This window comes from Fistularia commersonii, chromosome 4 (assembly GCF_037954325.1).
Source record: "Fistularia commersonii isolate RoL2024-O1a breed Wild chromosome 4, RoL_Fcom_v1.0, whole genome shotgun sequence".
Taxonomy (NCBI): Eukaryota; Metazoa; Chordata; class Actinopteri; order Syngnathiformes; family Fistulariidae; genus Fistularia; species Fistularia commersonii.
Genome location: NC_141287.1, coordinates 19,594,929 through 19,614,521, shown reverse-complemented (window position 1 = coordinate 19,614,521; position 19,593 = coordinate 19,594,929). Strand labels below are relative to the sequence as shown.

The following is a 19,593-nucleotide window of genomic DNA, read 5'->3' as shown; positions in this document are numbered from 1 at the left end:
CAATAAAATAGAGAGGTCCCTGTCCTCCAAGAGTCCGAGTCTAAAATCAAGAGGCCCGTACCTTTAATAACGGTTATGTAGGTGTAAAATCACCAGAAATCACCTCTCGGCATTGCTAATTTTGATCGGCAACATCCGGATTCGGTTGAATGAGTTGCATTAAAAATGTCTCCGGCTAATGACGTTTCCGCTGTGAGTCTGCTTTCTGCCGTTGTTATTAATTCACTCATCCTGCATCTCCAGGCATTCGGACCTCATATGCTAGTCAACACAGCCAGCTGGGCCAGGACCTCAGGTCAGCCATGTCCCCGGATCGCCACATCGCGCCCATCTATGAGGATCAGACGTTTCAGGGTCCGTTGTACCGCAGCCCCAGCCACACCCAGCAGGCAACCATCTACAGGAGCACCTCAGGTGTGTTTATGCGACTTAAAAACGAATAACAAAGAAAGGATGTATCATTTTTAAAATGCTGCATTGTACTTATGCTAGCAGTGAATGAGAATGCATCGCTCTTTCACTCTTATGGTTATGGTTGGTCCATCTAGCTTGGTGTAGGAGGTCCAATGAAAGCAACATTGTCTCGAAATTATCTAGAAATTCCAGGTTAATTGATGACGCTGCGCAACAGCAGGTCACCGGGCAATGAAGTATATTGGATAATTATCATCATTTATTGCTATATTATAGACAAGAACTTGGTATTTCTGATTTCACGATAATTAAAAAAACTGAAAGAGCCAGAGGCAGTGAAGAACTTCAAAAATGGCAGTGTCCCATTATTTAGTATTCAGAAGCCTTTTAACTTGAACTTATTCTGCTCATACTGGACAACTTCCATTCGCATTTCACCTTCTCCATGAGATATTGAGGTTTTGGCCACCGCCAGCTGAGCAGCTCCCTTTAAGCACAGAGACGCCTCAGATGAATAACATAAGACACGCCCACCTCTGCGAATTGTCTTACATTCCTCAGAAGTGATGGTCCCGCTGGGGTTCTTTCTTTCCATCTGACTCTGTATCAAAACATGCTGCAGCCCTAACCTGAACCCTCTAACCCAAACTTTTAACAAGTCCGCACAATCATCTTATATTACGCGGAAAACTTTTTTTTTTTTAAGGTTGATCAGTCTTGCAGCTTCTGCGTTCTCTGCTCCACTTCTCCCAGCTGTGAATTAAGGTGAGCTTTTTGAGGTTTGTTTGCATTCAGGCAACATTGTTACTCGGCGGATTAATCCGGCCGCCCGCCGTTGCAGCTGCTGTGTGTTGGGCCCGCTGAGGTGACGTGGGAACGCCATTAATGGACTGAATGCCTTGACAGGAAGCCTTAATTCAAGGTCCTTTTATCCCACAATAATTTACTCCCTCTTTTTTGTTTCTCTTTTAACTTCTCTACATTTGGCATAATTAAAAAAATGGCCATTTTGTCGATTCTTGAAACAACTCGCGAAATGTCTGTTAAATATGAAGCAGGAACCAAACTGCGGCTACTAAGTGATTGTCTGGATCTCTGGCTCATGACAAGAATTGAAAATAAAATCACTGTATGTACTGTCTGCTTTTAGCCTTGGTTAGCATTAAGTGGAGCCGCGCTCAGTATGCCGCACATTCCCTCATGGTCAAATTCAGCCCGTGAAAATGAAAGGGTTATCAAGGAGCCTTTCAGGAAAATGCATTCCTCTGAGGTTCGACTTCCGTTTCCAGTCAATCAGAAGCAAAGGCGATAACGCCAGTAACCTGAGGGGCCTTTGCGTTTTGTGATTCTGAACTTGAGTATTATCAATTTGACTTATTCATGTGTTTTTGTGGTAACAACTTGCCTTCATTTTCTCTTCCTTTTTAAAGCGCAGTGTCTTTTTCATACAATGGCATCGTGGAGGTCAATAGAAGTATCAGATCCTCAATAATTACATTTCAGCAGGCAATTTATTTACTATCTTGTGCAAATGTACAGTATGTGTGTGTGTGTGTATGTGTACGTTTGTGTACGTCTTTGTCAAAAAAAAAAAAAAAACCTCACTAACCCAAGCTTACTGTTCTGTATATTTCCTGTGCATCTTGTATTCTCAAGTGTTATTTGCAGTCCTTATGTCCTCTATTGTAGGTCGCTTTGGATAAAAGCGTCTGCCAAATGTAATGTAATGTAATCGAACACAAACCTACTAGCAGTACCTTTTGCTCGCTCTAAGCGATCTCAGGCAAAACTGTCCTCAGTTCTACTATCTCAGTGGTGGAACAAACTTCCGGAAGCAACAAGACTAGCATCATCTCTCTCAACCTTCAAGAAACAGTTAAAAACTGTTCTCTTTCAGGACTATTTACTGCGCTGATGCCCCAGATCAGGTTAGGCAGCAAGTTAGGCTATGCAGTGTGTGTGTGTGTGTGTACGTTTGTGTATGTCTTTGTCAAAAAAAAAAAAAAAAAAAAAAAAAACTCACTAACCCAAGCTTACTGTTCTGTATATTTCCTGTGCATCGTGTATTTGCAAGTGTATTTGCAGTCCCTATGTCCTCTATTGTAAGTCACTTTGGATAAAAGTGTCTGCCAAATGTAATGTAATGTAAAATGTTTCTTAACTCTTTGTATATCCGTCTCCTTCATTTAATCCAACGCCAGTCGAATAGTGTATTTTTACCCTTTAGGAGTGTCATTTCTCCATCCCTCAGCTATTTAGCACCACAAATATTGTGCTTTTCTATTTCTCACTCTCTCTCTGCCCGTATTTCTTTCTTTTCGTCACCCTCCTCTCTCCTGCCACTCCTCCAGTACCAAGCAGACAAGGCGAGACATGAGTGACCAGGCGGGGAGCATTATGCCGACCTGCCACAAAGAAGTTCATTACCCCTGTGTCGCACTGAGAATAAGAAGAGGGATGCAGAGGCCGGGGGGGGGGGAGGCTTGATTACCCACATCCTTGCTCTACGCCAGTTCCTGTGATGATGGAATTCTTCTCTCGTCATCACTCCTCCTTCCTACATGCTTAGTTTGCACAAAAAAATACCGTTCGGCTCAGCCCACGGCCCACTCTGGAACATTGGAGATCTGATTAGAGTGATAAGTCCAGTATTATTAGCTATCGATGGAGTGAAGAAACCCCGCGGACGAGCCAAAACGAAGCGTCTCCGCCGGCTATATTGGAATAGGCAAATGGAACGGAACTGTAAGAGGCATTCAATAGACTCCACCTCATTAGGAAAATCCAATTGGAGTTCTTCTTTACGTTCTGAAAATTGAATTTGAACCGGCAGGCACTTTTTGTTTGGGCTGCTTGCAGTGATATTTGTACCCGAACTCTAATGTGAAATCCACATAGTTTAAGCGGGAATTGCTAATGTGCACCGTGCTCGTAATTTGTCATTTTGAAAAAACGGCCGCGCATCTTAGACGCTCAAGCCAAGAGGGAAAAACCAAGTTAATCCCTGGTTTTCTGGTCCGAGAGACTCCCAGTCTAAGCGCATGAAGGGAGATCTGATCTGAGGCTCATCCTGTGGCTGCGGAGAGAAGGAGGTGTCCATTTAGTCGACGTCATCGTTCACCTCTAATATTTTTGACCTAATTTATATCTAAAAAAAAAAAACAGGTCATGAAAACACTTTAAGGGAAAGAAAAAAGTGAATAGTGGATGAATGCTAGTTGGTATTTTCTGATGTCCTTTCTCCTTTACATTTGTGTATCTCATGTATGATTACATTGTGGATGTTTTGGGGTTAGTATGTCCACTGTGCTGTGTGTGTGTGTTCAATGAAGTGCTGCAAGGGAGGGAGACGGCGCGGAGGAAAGGATTTTCGGATCATCAAGCAGGTTAAATTTTCCTAAACACTTTGAGAGCCGGCGGTATCCCCTTGGCTTAACACAATCTTGTAAAAACAAAGCAACAAGCAAACGGGCCTTTGAAAGAGAAGACTTCTGTTTTGTAAAACCATGGGAACGTGGTTTTATCCTGTACATTAATTGGTTCCAGATTTGAGAATTTGCCGAGTCTGTCGAAGCGGCCGCACGTTTGTGTATTCGGCCGGTATTTAAGTTCTCTGCGACCGACGTCCGGGACTCTGGGTTTAAACCCAAAACGACTAATCGTCCACCTGCCTTGTCACTTTGCATGTGTCTAACTTGTTTCCTGTTTATTTCTGTTCTGCCTTCTTCGCGCCTCAGGTGTAGGCACTCTCCAGCGGACATCCAGCCAGCGCAGTGCTATGACCTACCAAAGAAACAACTATGCTCTTAACACGTCAGCCACCTACGCCGACCCGTATCGCTCAGCCCAGTACCGGCCCTCCGATCCCAACTACTTTCGCCAGGGTGTCATCGTGGACGACGGCGCCACCCGCTCTCCCTCCATAGACAGCATCCAGAAGGATCCCAGGTGGGTTCCGGTCACATCGCCGTCGGTCCCGCGCGCATCAAAATTCAGTGCGGCGTCGCAAGATTTGTATCGCGTCGACTCAAAGCCGGCGGTGTCTCTTTACTAGCGCACTCAGTCAAGCCATTAAGCTGCCTGTGCTCTACCTGGCCACCTAACAACTCACACGCAATAAAGTGCTAAATCTGTACTTGTAGCACAGCTGCGCTTGAGCGTAAAGAGAGGGTCGCGCTCTTTTGTAAGCCCCTGACGTTGCACATTTGAAGTGTCGTCTCCACCTGTCCGTCACCGCCGCGTGTCGATCGGCTTCTCTCGGGGGAGAACATCGGGGGAAACGTTTCTCTGATAACATTGTTTAACAGGATTTAACAAGTTTGGATTTTTTTTTCTCGCCTGGGCTCCGACTTTGTTCCGATACAATCAAGATAAGAGGACTTTAACCCGCCCGGGGTTCCTTCGCCACATTATTTTCATTCAAAGGCCAAAGCTCTTTGTTTCCAACGTAAAATAGCCTCTAATACGTGTCCTAACATCTATATTTTCCTCAATTGAATCCATCCCAACAAAGTATTTAGAGATGATAGATATTTGTATTGTAAGAAATATAAGAATATGTAAGAAAATTAAAAGTCTAACCAGGTTGTCCTGCAGAACCCGATGTGAATTCCCCAGTCTTCTCAGACCTGCCCCGAAATTTCAAACTGTTTTAATTTGGAAAGAAATCCCGCCCCGAGGTTTTAGATTTGCGTCTCTGTTGTGATGCTGATACCTTTGTGGCTCCGCCGCTCACCTGTGTTTCCAGAGAGTTTGCATGGCGTGACCCGGAGCTGACAGAAGTGATTCACATGCTGCAGCACCACTTCCCTTCGGTGCAGGCCAACGCGGCTGCCTACCTGCAGCACCTGTGCTTCGGTGATAACAGAATTAAGGCTGAGGTATGGACATCACTGCAGATCCCGCTCTGTGACTGGTCACAGTGAATCTGATTATTATTATGCATTAGTCACACCGTGCATTATCAATGCGTACCGGGTCATTTCCAAAGCAAAAAGGGCGATATTTGATAAAACTCCACCTGGTTAAATCGGGAACAAGCACCCGTACAGGCCGTCAGGTAAAGAATAAAGAAATCCCTCATTTTTGTCAAAGTAAAAGCAAATACTAAAATTACACCAGACAATATTGTGATAATTCCCCATATCCTGTCTTGTTTTTATTGTCTTCATTATTATTATCATTATCATTATTATTATTATTAGTAGTAGTAGTAGTAGTATTAGTATTATTGTTGTTGTTGTTGTTATTATTATAATTATAATTATTATTATTAGTATTTTTATAATTATTGTTATTATCAGCAGCATTTTTTTCCATCTCACTTTTTTCCTGCTACAAACTCCGTTTGCGGTTCTTAGCTCGTGCATGTAACTTTAGAGTTTGGCTGAATCCATCTGGCGGCACGGTGGCGCTGTGGTCGGCGCTCTCGCCTCGCTCCAAAGAAGCCCGCGTGGTTTGATTCTGACAGGTGGCATTTTTGTGCGGAGTTTGCATGTTCTCTCCACGTCTGCGTCACTGTCAGCGCTCATGGTTTCCTCCGAGTTCCCGCACACACACAAACACACACACACACACACACACACACACACACACACACAAAAGTCCAAAAACATGCATTAGGCTCATAGGAGAACCTAAATTTTCTCCAGCCCCACCAGCAGCCCTGACTGCAGGATAAGCGGTATAGAAAATGAGTCAATGAATGAATGAATGAATGAATGAATGAACAGTCAGATCATTCTGTATAGTTTTCCTGGATATTCTCTGTTTGGCTGGAAACTAGTGGACCAAAACTGAATAGAACGCGAGGGCTCTATTAGTTTGCATTCTTCCATCGAATAACTCAGATACATTTAACTATAAAAGAACCTTAAAAGTGCCATTGAAGTGAGATTTTTTTTCCTCTTTGATATCAAAGGTCAAGTTTTCCCTTTCTCACCTTAATGCATTTTGGATAAGATAAATGTTTTTTTGATAATGCACAGGAAGACGAATAAGATATTTATTTTTCCACTCTCACTTGCCAAGTATCAGTGTTTTGCAAATATTCCAGACCATGTAACAAACAGCACAAACACTTTTTAATGCACTTTTTTTTTTTTTTTTTGAAAATGAAAAAATGAAAATGTAAATGTGTTCCTTCTCCCTCCTGCGGTGAAAGTGATTTTTATGGTCACGGATTAGCATAACATCCCAGAATAATGCATGCTGTTTGGTACTGTACGTATGATGTGGTCCGTTTTATCTTTCCCAATGACGACGCTCTATTATTCACCTTCTCTGCGTCCATCACAGGTGTGCAGACTTGGCGGAATCAAACACCTTGTGGACTTATTAGATCACAAAGTCCTCGAGGTGCAGAGGAACTCCTGCGGAGCCCTGAGGAATCTCGTCTACGGGAAAGCTGTGGACGACAACAAGATCGCCGTGAGGAACGCGGGAGGCATCCCGGCTCTCCTGCGTCTGCTGAGGAAGACCGTCGATGCAGAAATCCGCGAGCTTGTCACAGGTGAGGCGCGAGCTGAGAGCATTTTACAGTTTGGAAAGTTCTCATCTAAACAGGCACATCCGCGTAAAGAACATGCTGTAAATGTATTTATTAACTCCTCATGAGAACCTTTTAAACAAACAAAAGCCGCGTTCCTTGAACTCGTGCTGCTCTTACAGATAATTCAATGAACAAATTGTTTTTGACAGAATCTATCACTTGGAGATCAATATAGTGTTGGTGGTTATAAAAACCCTCAATGACATTATTTTATATTTACATGATCTTCCTTCCCCCTTCATACTCCGTTTAGACGTTCGAATGAATGGCTTTTGACACCCAACTGGTTCTTGCACACCATGCGAATGTTTATGTCAACATAGGACATTTAAATCTTGCGTTATTCGTCCCTTTAAATCATAAATACTTATGATCAATAAGCAGTCAGTTTAAGTTTTAACATTTTAAACTAATGTCGTGGGTTTCTGCCAAACTGTGCCGATCCTTTTGATGAGCTGCGAGTTGAAATTCTGACTTCACAATGAAACTTATTGGTCTTTGTTCAGATTGAGACGGACTCGCTGAGGCTTTATCCCAGTCCCAGCATATTCTGATATAGGTTTGGAAACCGAAGTTCATTTCCACCCGGATTTATATTCTTTTATGACCTCGGCTTCCAGAGATTTCGTTTCATTCTCCGTCTGGAAACGGCTCCCCTCGTCGGTTCTGCTCGACAATTTCCTCTTCCCCGCGCCGGATCGTGTGTGGCTTTCTTTCTCGTGTCGTCTGAGCTCCGCAAACTGAGTTTTAAATCCATGTTGTTTCAGATCAGGGCGGAGTAGGACAGAAATAAGCAAGCCAAAACATTTGGCTTCCAGGTGGCTGACTCAGCTGTTTTTGCTCAACTTCAGCCTTTGCTCCAACAAAGTCTCGGGTTACAGTCCGGCGGCGGAAAAAAAAAACAAAAAAAAAAAAAAACAAGACATACCGAACACAAAACCAGAAATCTACATCGTCGCTATCCTCTTTCTATCCGCTTTGCATAACAAAAGCCCAGGGAGGAAAATGATCAACATTTATAAGAAATCCAGATTAACATTTTCTTCTGCTTGGATGGACCCACAGTTGGATAGACTGGGGGCTTCAATTAACAGTCACTGAATGTTATTTCTTCACTCCCTTCATGTGGACCGCTGACATAATGAGAGCTCTGTTGAAGCTTCCCTTTTTCATCCACCGCTCACAGGACCTGCTGTGTGTAATTGGAAGTACATGTCCCAAAATGGGGGGGGCGCAATTAGAATAGGTCAGCAGCAGTGCAGCACCTCTGGTTATGTATGACTGACAAGCACAATCCACACAAAGAGCTCGCCGCTTGTTAAAAAAGGCCGCGTCTCATCCCGGCTATGAGTGGAGCTGATGGAAATCGACGGGGAGATCCGTCCGACTTGGAAAATTCGGATGATTTTTTTACAGTTTCTTAGACAGCGGCAACTATTTTAAGAGGTACGCGTGACCCCCGACCCCTTTTGACAGAAATTAGCCCCGGGAGCTCGGGGGGGGGGGGTAATGTCATCGGCTCCTTCCCGGCTCCCGCGGGAGGTCCGTGCGCCGCAAGAATAGGTGGTCACCCCCGGCACCGGGGCAAGGGTCGTGTTGTCGGGTTGTCAGAAAGTAATCTCAGCCCCGAACCTCGCCGCTCTGCCAGCAGCTGTTTTGGTTATTGCTTGCAGGCCCTCAGATCAAAGAGCAGAGGCTCACAGCACCGTCATTAGTCGTAATGACACCGATGACTGGAACTGCGCACACACACACACACACACAAACACACACATGCAAGCTAGCATGCCCGATGGCTCATTACCCATAGTTACAGTACCTATTTCTCTGAATCTGCCCTTATTATGCGGCTAAAATCTCGTTTATTAGTTTATCACGGTTTATTACTTTTAAAATAGGCAAGTGAATTTGAAGATGATGTCTATTTTTATAACATTTGATAAGCACTTGAAGTCTAAATCATGCCTTTTGTATTTTTGTTGGTCTTAATTGCTTAGCATGTTCCTTAGTCACTCTCCTTCACTAAGCTCCACACACTTTGTACGTCTCTCAAAACTGTAATTTATCGTGTGTGTGTGTGTGTGTGTGTGTGTGTGTGTTTGAGAGAGAGAGAGTTGTACAGTGGAGATAGTCGTCTCTAAATGAAATGATTCAAATTCAAAGCAATTGAAAATGAATTTGCAGATTGTTTGTGGGATTAGAAAGATTCGCTTTGAAGGGTTAAATGTGAACCCACATGAAAAAATAATTCAAAAAAGACTCCATTTCATGATTATGTTTTGATGTGAATCAGCTGTTTGAAATAAAACACCCCCGTACACACATTTTTTGATAATGATAAGCATAGAAAGTTATCACGGAAAGCTGTTAGAAGATTTCCACATTCCTATAATGCGTGTATACATCAGGATTTCACATTTGCATTTATAGAAAATGTAAAATATGTTAAAAGCCTGGAAGATAAATGAAAAATATAACAACACACGGGTACTTTTCCCGATAATGGGGCGTGAACAAAGATCGACGACGCAGGGGTAATGATACCAGATAAAAGAAAAAGAAAATAAAGGTACAAAGTGACTCTTGGTTAAGGAGCTGAGAAACATTTGAATTAGTATATTTAAACTACGTCTCGGGGTCTAAATCTTGCTTCAAATAAAGTCAATCCTAAAGTGAGATTATGATTGTGATCGAGGAAAAACAGTTTTCCATTAAAAGGTCTGATAATAGTTTATCTTCATGAAATCAAAGCTGGGGTTGGTTGAACTGTGCCTTTGTTAGGAAAGGAAACCGCAAAACCACCATTACATGAAATTTTAATGAAATTACCGATAGGAGGAGGAGACGCTTTGGATTAGAATAGACGTCGGCCGTTTTCATCCGCTTCTTTGTGTCACGCTGAAGCGCCACCTGCGATGCGACCGCAACATCTGGATCGACGCCGGGTCTCAGTTCGCTGTGTGACTCCCAAAAGCAGAGTCAGCTAATCAGCGCCGTCTCATCTTCTCGCTGAACTCAAACGTCCCGGCCGGTTTCTCTTCCAGCATCTCTGCCTCCCTCATCCTTGCATTATTGGTGAGGACATGAATAAAGATATTGTCAAACCAGCAGTTTCGCCGTCTCTGCTACACATGAAAGCAGCAGACCGTTACATCCCGGTTACTTCCGGTTAAAAGAACATCTCACTCGGGAGATCACCCTTTTCTCGGATCAAACCTCCCAGCTGTTACTTGTTGCAACCACGTTCTCCCGTGCACCTCCTTCCTGATGTTGTCCAGAGTTTAGCTCTGAGAAGGCACTTGATTCCTACCTCATGACGTTTCTGTGCACTTCTGGTCTGCATTTCTAAGCCAGGCCGAGCCACCTGCGAGCATGCCACTTAGTAGAGGATCAGCTTTAAAACTTGCACACACACACATACACACACACATAAGTGCCTGGATTTGAATGTCAGCTCTGATATATGGGTAACGCTGGTGGTACTCGGTGGCTGACAGCGTTGTCAGTCACACCTTGGAGGCTTTGTCTCCCCGTTTCTCCGTTACGTCAGCCTTTCTACAGAGCAACTCTGGAAAGCCTCAAGATGCTCATCATGCAAATTGTTATCCAAGTGCGTGTGTGTTTGGAATGTGTGTGTGTGTGTGTGTTTAGGGGGGTGTAATGGGTCGAAGAGTTCAAAGGATCAAAATTGGGGGGTTTTATGAGTGTAAATTGGGTATCAACCGTATGACTGTTTCAACTATCACATGAAAAATGCCTTCTTTAAGGTCTTTTTGCAAACAGCAACTTTAAATACACACACACACACACACACACACACATATATATATATGTGTGTGTTTATATATATGTATATATATATATGTATATTTATATACACGTATGTATAGATATATATACGTATGTATGTATGTATATATATATATATATACGTATGTATATACGTACGTATGTATGTATGTATATATATATATATACGTATGTATATACGTATGTATGTATATATATATGTGTGTGTGTGTGTGTGGGTCTGTAATTTACAAAATTTACAAAAATAATCAGATTTTTTTGGTATTATTACTGACTGAAAATTACTAGCCAATTACTTTAATATTAGCGAGACATAACTTGCGACTTGTTTATAATACGCTTGAAAAATTGCCTCTAAATTCTTCTAAGTTAATAAAAAATGACCTGAAAGTCATGCACCATAAAATATCAATATTAATTACAATTATAATTTAATATTTGGAAATTATATGGGGGGGGGGGGGGGGGGGGGGGTGACAGACCATAGTTGTAGAAGAGAGAAATGTGCTTTTAGCTGTCGCACCAGCTGGATGGTTTCAGATAACATGACCCCTGGAGAGCAGTTGGAACTTTGTAGTTTTGTAAGAGAGCATAAACCGTGATGTCGAGATCTTACAAGCTCGGACAGCAAGTCATAATTTGACCTCTCAATTCAAGGCACAGGCTCAGACAGCTCAATATAACAACCCGCTATGGTCTGGTGGTCTTGTGCTGCGTTGTGTTTTCTCAAAGACGTGTTGACAAGTTGTAGCTCAAGAAACCCGCAAAATCAGACACAAACATCATGCATAAATCATGACATCGTAGCCCATTAACACTCATGGAGATCGTAAGTCTACTCTGGCGACGTCTTGCGTTTCAGCATCGCACATAGCCGTTGAGCGTAGCCGAAGTGGCGTCGGCCTCCTCGAAGGTTACCGGCGCCCTGCAGGAGTCAGACCTTGCCTTAGAATAAGCCGAGCAGCGAGAGCCGTCTAATTAGAGGAACATGCTACGTACTGGCTAATCCTTGACAGATGCTGCATCAAAGGCTGCCAGGACTGTGCAGGAGTATCAGCGGTTACCAACAGTATATTTGAATTGAGTGAAGAGATGGCACAATTTCTAAAGACTTGCATTATTTATATTTCATTTCGTACGACTGAGCCAGTGCCATATGGATCTCCACCCCGTCCTCCTTTCTCCAACCCAATTTCAGTCAAATAATCTTCACCCCCCCCCCCCCCCAGGATATTCTGACGAGATGAGATTTGATCTGAATATTATACCGGTGTTTCTACCGTGCGCGAGTGTGTTTGTCTTCCTATGTGTGTGTGTGTGTGTGTGTGCCAGCGTGTCTTCATCTGTTCACTGACCCATTTAAACTATTGAAAGCCAAGGTTGTTGTCTTGTATCCCTGTAGGTTTTCCATAACTGCGCTCGGCAACTGATATTACCGAAGGCTTTTCTGACTGTTTGGAATGACGATCTCCCCGCAGGGGTTCTGTGGAACTTGTCGTCGTGCGACTCGGTCAAGATGACAATCATTCGGGACGCCTTAACAACTCTGACCAACACTGTGATCATCCCTCACTCGGGATGGAGCAGCTCCACCTTCGACGATGACCACAAGCTGAAGTTCCACTCGTCGCTGGTGTTGAGGAACACCACGGGTTGTCTGAGGTGACCACCTGATGCACACGTTGAGCACTAGCGCCCCTGTGTGGACATTCATAGCTTTTCAAAATATTGCTCAAGGAAAATATTGGATACTAACAATACCAGACGGGTATTTCCCCATCAAACGTTACCCTTCTGGGTAACATCTGACTAATAATATCAAACTAATAATATCACAACAATATCACTTTCAACTTGGGCTTTACTTATTTTATTGCCTGGTTATATATTGTATAGTTATTCTATTGCCTATTTGGATATTTTATATATATTTTATATATATTTTATTGCCTATTTGGATATTTTATATATATCTTATATATATTTTATTGCCTATTTGGATATTTTATATATATTTTATTGCCTATTTGGATATTTTATACATATTTTATTGCCTATTTGGATATTTTATATATATTTTATTACCTATTTGGATATTTTATATATATTGTCTATTTGTGCAGTTTTATATTTGTATTGTCTTCCCAGGACTACTGATGGAAATTAGCTATGAGCTACAATCTGGTACAAACATCTCTGCCTCTGTGCTTAATGTAATTGTACACTGTCCTAATCAACTTTTTAAACTAAAACTAAACTAAACCAAACCCACACATTAAAAAAAAAAAAAAAAGAAAAAAAAAAGAAACAATTTCATCATATTTATGTATGTGCGTAGTTCGGCATACATAATTGTGTCAATGTAGCGATATTAAATAATTTGTGCTGGATTTATTTCAGCTGCCGTCATCCGGTAGAGTACTGCTGATTCAGTCTGACCACACACACACACACACACCCTTATTCATGACGGATGATGTATGTAGATGGCAAACGCCCACGTTTCACAATCAAGAGCGCAGAACCACACACACACAGACATCGTTTTTTTTTTTGTTTGTTTTGTTTTTTTCCCCCACGCTTGTTTCGCTGAAAGACACTTCTTAATCAAAGGCCTCGTTTGTGCGATTCTGTGTTTGTTTATAAGAAATCTGAGTTCAGCCGGCGAAGAGGCTCGAAAACAGATGCGTACTTGTGAAGGCCTGGTCGACTCACTGCTCTACGTCATCAAAGCCTGTGTAAACACCTCTGACTTCGACAGCAAGGTACACACAGTGAACCCACAAACGCACACACACACGCCTACACACACACTTAGCCGGGAGGAAAACATGCTGCTACATGATAAGGGGATATGGGGGGGGGATCCTTTTCCCTCTGAATCATTTTATTGCCTGTGTCTAAATGAACCTTTTCGCTGCCAGCGGGATTTTTACATGACTTTCCCCCACAAACTGTTGATATTCCGAGTCGGACGGACGCGGCGAGCGATCCGGGATACTCTGTTTATCACTTCTGCTGCGCGCTGGGTTCGATGCAGCAACATGGAGCATCAATTGGCTAATCTGCGAGGAAGCGGAGCCCCTCGTGCTATCGAGCACATGCTCATTGACATTCCGCGGCGCGGCATCCCCGCAAAACTCAAACAGTGTGGAATTAATCCATTTGCTTTGGTCTTAGTATTCTTTTTAACACCAGGCCCTTCGGTCCCATATCTAATTGATTTGCGATGCGGCAAAAAGCAGGCCTCCGTGCCACACACTGGCCGCGGCTACTGTAGAACGCTCCAGCTTATAGCGTATTGTGGTTTTCGTCACGGTGATTTAGAAAGTTGCCGCTCAGAAATTCCCACCCACGCTCCATCTCATTGTGCCCGCCATCAGATTGTGGAGAACTGTATTTGCACTCTGAGGAACCTGTCATACCGTCTGGAGTTGGAGTTGCCCCTGACCAAACTGATGGGCGAGCAGGAGGTGGACGGCGTCCTGGGCAGCGAGTCACCCAGTAAGGAAGTGGATTCCAGCTGCTGGGGCAGGAAGAAGAAGAAGAAAAAAAAGGGCTCGCAAGAAGACACGGTGAGTGCGGGAAGGGAATTCATCCTTCCGTCTTTACAGATAAAATACATTTTCAGTGTTAATGGAATGAAAAGGCGATTATGTTAAATCAGGGGTGGGCAAAATGTTTTGGCTCAGGGGCCGCATTGACTTTTAAAATTTGACAAACCGGCCGGGTCAGCACAACATACAACACATAGAAAAAAAGACGCATTTGTTAACAGTATATATCAGACTCGTCTGATATTTGCTCTGAAAATAAAACCAGCTTGGTTTTGCAGGCTCTGACGTTTGCTTGCATTTCATGCACAAACCAGTTTTTCCCCGGTAGCTTCACGTCCGGTTCATTCATGTGTGTCAGTTTGTCCACAGTAAAGGCTAAATCACAAAGCCAATCTGTGTTATTCAGCTCAGGAAAATTCTCAAGTGTTCTCATGTAGCTCCAAAAATGAAATAATCTCCTGTTTGAGCTCCCACATTCATTGATCCAATCATTCAATCATTCACATCAAGTATTAATTCTGTACCAATCTTTGGCGGGCCGGATTAAAAAGACCAACGGGCCGGATGTGGCCCGCGGGCCGTAGTTTGCCCACCCCTGTGTTAAATGATGTCACATGCGATTCTGGCCAAATGCTCTTCGTTCTAACAAAAAAAGGGGGGTATCTGTCTGCTCAGTGGGACGGCGTGGGACCCATCCCCGGCTTCTCCAAGTCTCCCAAGGGGGCCGAGATGCTTTGGCACCCCGCGGTGGTGAAGCCGTACCTGACGCTTCTAGCTGAGAGTTCAAATCCAGCCACTCTAGAAGGAGCCGCCGGGTCTCTGCAGAACCTGTCAGCTGGCAACTGGAAGGTACGAAATAACGGCATTCTCACGTTTTGTCGCTCCGATTACATTTAAAAAGTAACGTCACCGGAGAAAAGCTGCAATTCAAGTGGTTCATCATCGTCAGACCCGTGTCGGTTTGGCACTTTGCACCACACTCACTTAAATTCATACCTTCGGGGCTTTCATTTTACCGTGCGCCATCAAGTTTTATTGCCTTTTTTTTTTTTTTATCGGTTTGTGGACAGTTTGCCGCCTACATACGTGCAGCCGTGCGTAAAGAGAAAGGATTGCCCATCCTGGTGGAGCTGCTGCGGATGGATAATGACCGGGTGGTGTGTTCAGTCGCCACCGCACTGAGAAACATGGCGCTTGATGTCAGGAACAAAGAGCTTATAGGTGAGAAGTGAGGGAAACATTGATTTCTGATCCTTTCACTGAGTCTCCTTTTGCTTGATTTGATCAAATCCAACAATGCCTGCAAGAAATAAATGTTGTTAAAGTCAGTCCCTGCATCGGTTTTCAAAGAATAACAGGTTTTCCTTTTATGCTTGTATGCTTTTGTATACAATTTAAAGCCAACTTTTGCAAATTTGTAGGTCATTTCAGGTTAGTTAAGGGTTTCATATAAAGTAAGTTCTGCTAAGCAGACAAGAGGGAAAATTATCTCGGAATTTATGGACCGCAAAACCACATATCGGAGTTTTAATGTTCAAAATTAATGACACAAATTTAAGATTGACTTTATCTAGATAGATCGAAAAGACTGATATATCAACGTAACTGTTGTTCTGTGTTTGAAAGCCTTCAGCCGGTCTGCATGTTGTTCTTTCTTTGTTTTTTAATTCCTCTTCCCTCAGTCGCAGGGAATCTTCAAATCTTTGTACTTAAGACCTTAAAACACTTGATAGCCTTAACCTTGACAATTTATATTTTATTGTATGTCTTATTCTCCCTCCTTCCTACTATTATCTATTTATGTTTTTGCTTGAAACTCTGGCACAACAATTTCCTTCGGGATAAATAAAGTTGTTATCTTATCTTATCTTATGAGCCACCTGCTTCATGCTCCCTCCTCCTTTCAGGTAAATATGCGATGAGGGACCTGGTCAACCGCCTCCCAGGGGGGAACACCACCTTGCTGTCAGATGAGACGGTGGCAGCCATCTGTTGCACGCTGCACGAGGTCACTAGCAAAAACATGGAGAACGCCAAGGCGCTGGCTGACACCGGCGGCATCGAGAAGCTGGTCAACATCACCAAGGGCAGGGGAGACAGGTGTGTGTTCCAGCAGCGTGTTTTTTTTGTTCGGACGCCAATAAAGCAAAGGCGCATGCTGATTCAAACCTGACGTCACAAGCACATGATTAAATGAACTGTTAAAGGACACAAAGTCAGTGGCCATATGTGGACAGAGGGTCCTGGAGTTTGGACACAAACACAAACACACACACACACACACACACACACACACACACACACACACACACACACACACACACAGGTTATCTGACCTACAGGGATCACGGCCCCCGAATCGTCGGAGCATATTACATAACATTACATTACATTACATTACATTTGGCAGACGCTTTTATCCAAAGCGACTTACAATAGAGGACATAAGGACTGCAAATAACACTTGCAAATACAAGATGTACAGGAAATATACAGAACAGTAAGCTTGGGTTAGCGAGTTTTTTTTTTTTTTTTGACAAAGACGTACACAAACGTACACACACACTGTATAGCCTAACTTGGTGCCTAACCTGATCTGGGGCAGCTCAAGCATCAGCGCAGTAAATAGTCCTGAAAGAGAAAAGTTTTTATCTGTTTCTTGAAGGTTGAGAGAGATGATGCTAGTCTTGTTGCTTCCGGAAGTTTGTTCCACCACTGAGGTAGTAGAACTGAGAACAGTTTTGCCTGAGATCGCTTAGAGCGAGCAAAAGGTACTGCTAGTAGGTTTGTATTAGAGGAACGCAGCTCTCTGCCGGGAACATAAGGTCTTATCATTTCGTTCAGAATATTGGATGTCAGTCCCTCAATAAAGCATTTTTGGTGATTTGTTTTGCAGGTATTCTATGAAGGTAGTAAAGGCAGCTGCTCAGGTGCTGAACACGCTGTGGCAGTACCGAGATCTACGCGCTATTTATAAGAAGGTAAAGAAACTGTTGCTGCTCTGTGTGCAGAAACCTGCAACTTCTCATGGTTTAGGGCCACATCCTTGTCATCATCATAAAGATGTCAAGCAAATGATTTTGTCCTTCACGGCGATCGTATTGTTTAACTCTCCCGCAGCGCCCTCTAGAGACGCGAGTATCACACAACGATTAAGAAATCTTCTCCGATTCTTTTATTCGTTCACCCTCCATCCATGTTCTGATCAGGCATCATGGAGGGCATCATCTCCTCCTCCATCTCCTGTTTTGAGCCCTGGAACTCTTTTTTTTTTGTAATTATTCAATTGTATCAATTATGAAACTGTTTGCAAGAGGCATTTTATGGTTTTGAAATCATAAATTCTAGCTCTTAGTGAGGTTTGTGAACAATGGAGTTATAATTCCGCCTTCTAACACCCGGGTCCTTTTGTTCGCCTGTAACAGGACGGCTGGAACCAAACCCACTTCCTCACTCCCGTATCGACGCTTGAACGAGACCGGTTCAAGTCCCAGCCCGCCCTCCCCACCGGCACCCTTCAGGTGTCCCCAGTGAGCCACCCCGGTAGGTTCCACCGGCCATCGCTTCAGCAGACGCGTCGATATGACGGAGACTAAAATGTGTTTTTCCTCTCCGTCTCTCTCCAGCTGCCAGTGCCATGTCATCTCCTGCACTGCTGGGCATCAAGGAGCATAGAGACACTATCAGAGATTATCAGAGATCGCAGTCCACTATGCAATTTTATAATTACCAAGGGGACAACAGTATCCATAAAAAGCAGTACACAGGTACTCCAGAGTTGCCGCGGTGTACCCCGTCTTCTCCGGACTCTAATAATATTCTGGCCTTTGGTCTTTTCCGCTCGGGGCATTTATCCTCCGTAGATATTCCCCGTTTCCGACAGCAGAGCCTCACTCATCATCGCCGACGAAGACAATTTCGAGCACTTCAGAGCTGTTTTCTGATAGAGATGGTCGGCGCGACGGTTAATGGAGCTCGCCTGCTCGGGACGCCACAATGGCGCTATTGTTAGTGGCGCCCGAGTCTCGGGCTGCAGACGGGGCCGGCGAGTGGGTACCCAGACGCTCCGCAGCCAGACGAGAGCCCTTGCCAGCCTACGCCGATTGGCAGGAGAGCGAGGAGGGCAGAGTAAACAAAATAAGCTGCAGCCTCCATAGTTATTGCTCTACATTGTGAAGTGGAAATTGAGTTTCTGGATTCCGCTGTCAGATGAAGGGCCAACAGAATTGTCCATCCAGCGGATTATGTAAACAACGGAATAGCGGCGTCCAGCTCTATTCTTTGCCCTTCTGTCTCCCTCCGTCTCCGCATCGCCCCATTTGAACCCCGTCTCTCTCTAAACACACACATTAATCCTTTCGGGAGATCTCCCAAGATACGTAACGAATGGAATTCCAACTGACCTGCTATTTCTTTTTAATGCGGCGCCTTGTTTTTTCTCCCCCAGGGTCAGGAAAGCCTTCACCATATTACTACTCATCGCCCACAAGAGAGGAGCCCAGAAGAACGCAGGTGAATCCCGTCGGCAGAAACGTGCTCTGCTCTTATCTGCTCCGACTCAGCCGCTCTGCGAGAGGCCGAGCGGCTTATTTCCACAAAACAGAGTAACTCGTTTAGTGTGAAAATAAAACGTTTAGCTCGGACGTTTGCGAGGGAAAACAGTTATGCCTGTAATTATTTTGGGCGTACGGTTTTGTTTTTATTTTTGTTATTGCAAAGCGGCTTACAACGGGGACACGGAAAACTGCGGCCAGCCGTCCCCTCCTAGCGAATCGAGTAAACACACTGACTTGTCGGGAATATGTGATATGCAGAGTAAACAGGTCTTTCCTACTCTCATTTTTTTAATTTCACACATTTAGATGTTTTTCACACTTTGCGGTTTCAAAGCGCCTCACAATAGATGTGGACGATGTGGGATAATAGATTGCATTCGCACACACACACACACACACGCAACACCGTTGGCGGCAGAGCCCCCGTGCAAGGCGCTAACCGAGCAACTTGGGGTTCAGCGTCTTACCCGAGGACATGAGGAAGCCGATTGGTCGCCGCGGTCGCCGTTCGTCTGATTCGGAGTTGTTAAAGTGTAGCAACCTTTTTGGTTACCAGCTGCAAGCGGTTAGGATTGTGTCTTAATCATCACAATTCACATTAACCCTTGTGTTGTCTTGCGGGTCAAAAGTGGCTCACCACCATGTTTAGCTGTAGAAAAAAAACTATTTTTTTCCAACTTGAAATTTTATGACTTTTCCTAAAGAG

The 19,593-nt window shown here is 43.8% G+C and overlaps 1 protein-coding gene across 8 annotated transcripts in view; it reads left to right on the top strand.

Moving 5' to 3' along the window:
• Positions 1–19,593, top strand: part of pkp4 (plakophilin 4) — a 72,117-nt gene that overhangs the window by 49,811 nt on the left and 2,713 nt on the right. For all 8 annotated transcript variants that reach the window (XM_086145858.1, XM_086145857.1, XM_086145856.1 and 5 more), the window contains 14 exons: positions 244–414; positions 4,152–4,362; positions 5,162–5,294; positions 6,712–6,925; positions 12,253–12,436; positions 13,422–13,539; positions 14,158–14,349; positions 15,007–15,180; positions 15,402–15,552; positions 16,239–16,431; positions 17,228–17,312; positions 17,757–17,874; positions 17,958–18,098; positions 18,779–18,843. In XM_086145858.1, the coding sequence (XP_086001984.1) occupies positions 244–414; positions 4,152–4,362; positions 5,162–5,294; positions 6,712–6,925; positions 12,253–12,436; positions 13,422–13,539; positions 14,158–14,349; positions 15,007–15,180; positions 15,402–15,552; positions 16,239–16,431; positions 17,228–17,312; positions 17,757–17,874; positions 17,958–18,098; positions 18,779–18,843 (2,150 nt within the window). The remainder of the gene's footprint in view (positions 1–243; positions 415–4,151; positions 4,363–5,161; positions 5,295–6,711; positions 6,926–12,252; positions 12,437–13,421; positions 13,540–14,157; positions 14,350–15,006; positions 15,181–15,401; positions 15,553–16,238; positions 16,432–17,227; positions 17,313–17,756; positions 17,875–17,957; positions 18,099–18,778; positions 18,844–19,593) is intronic.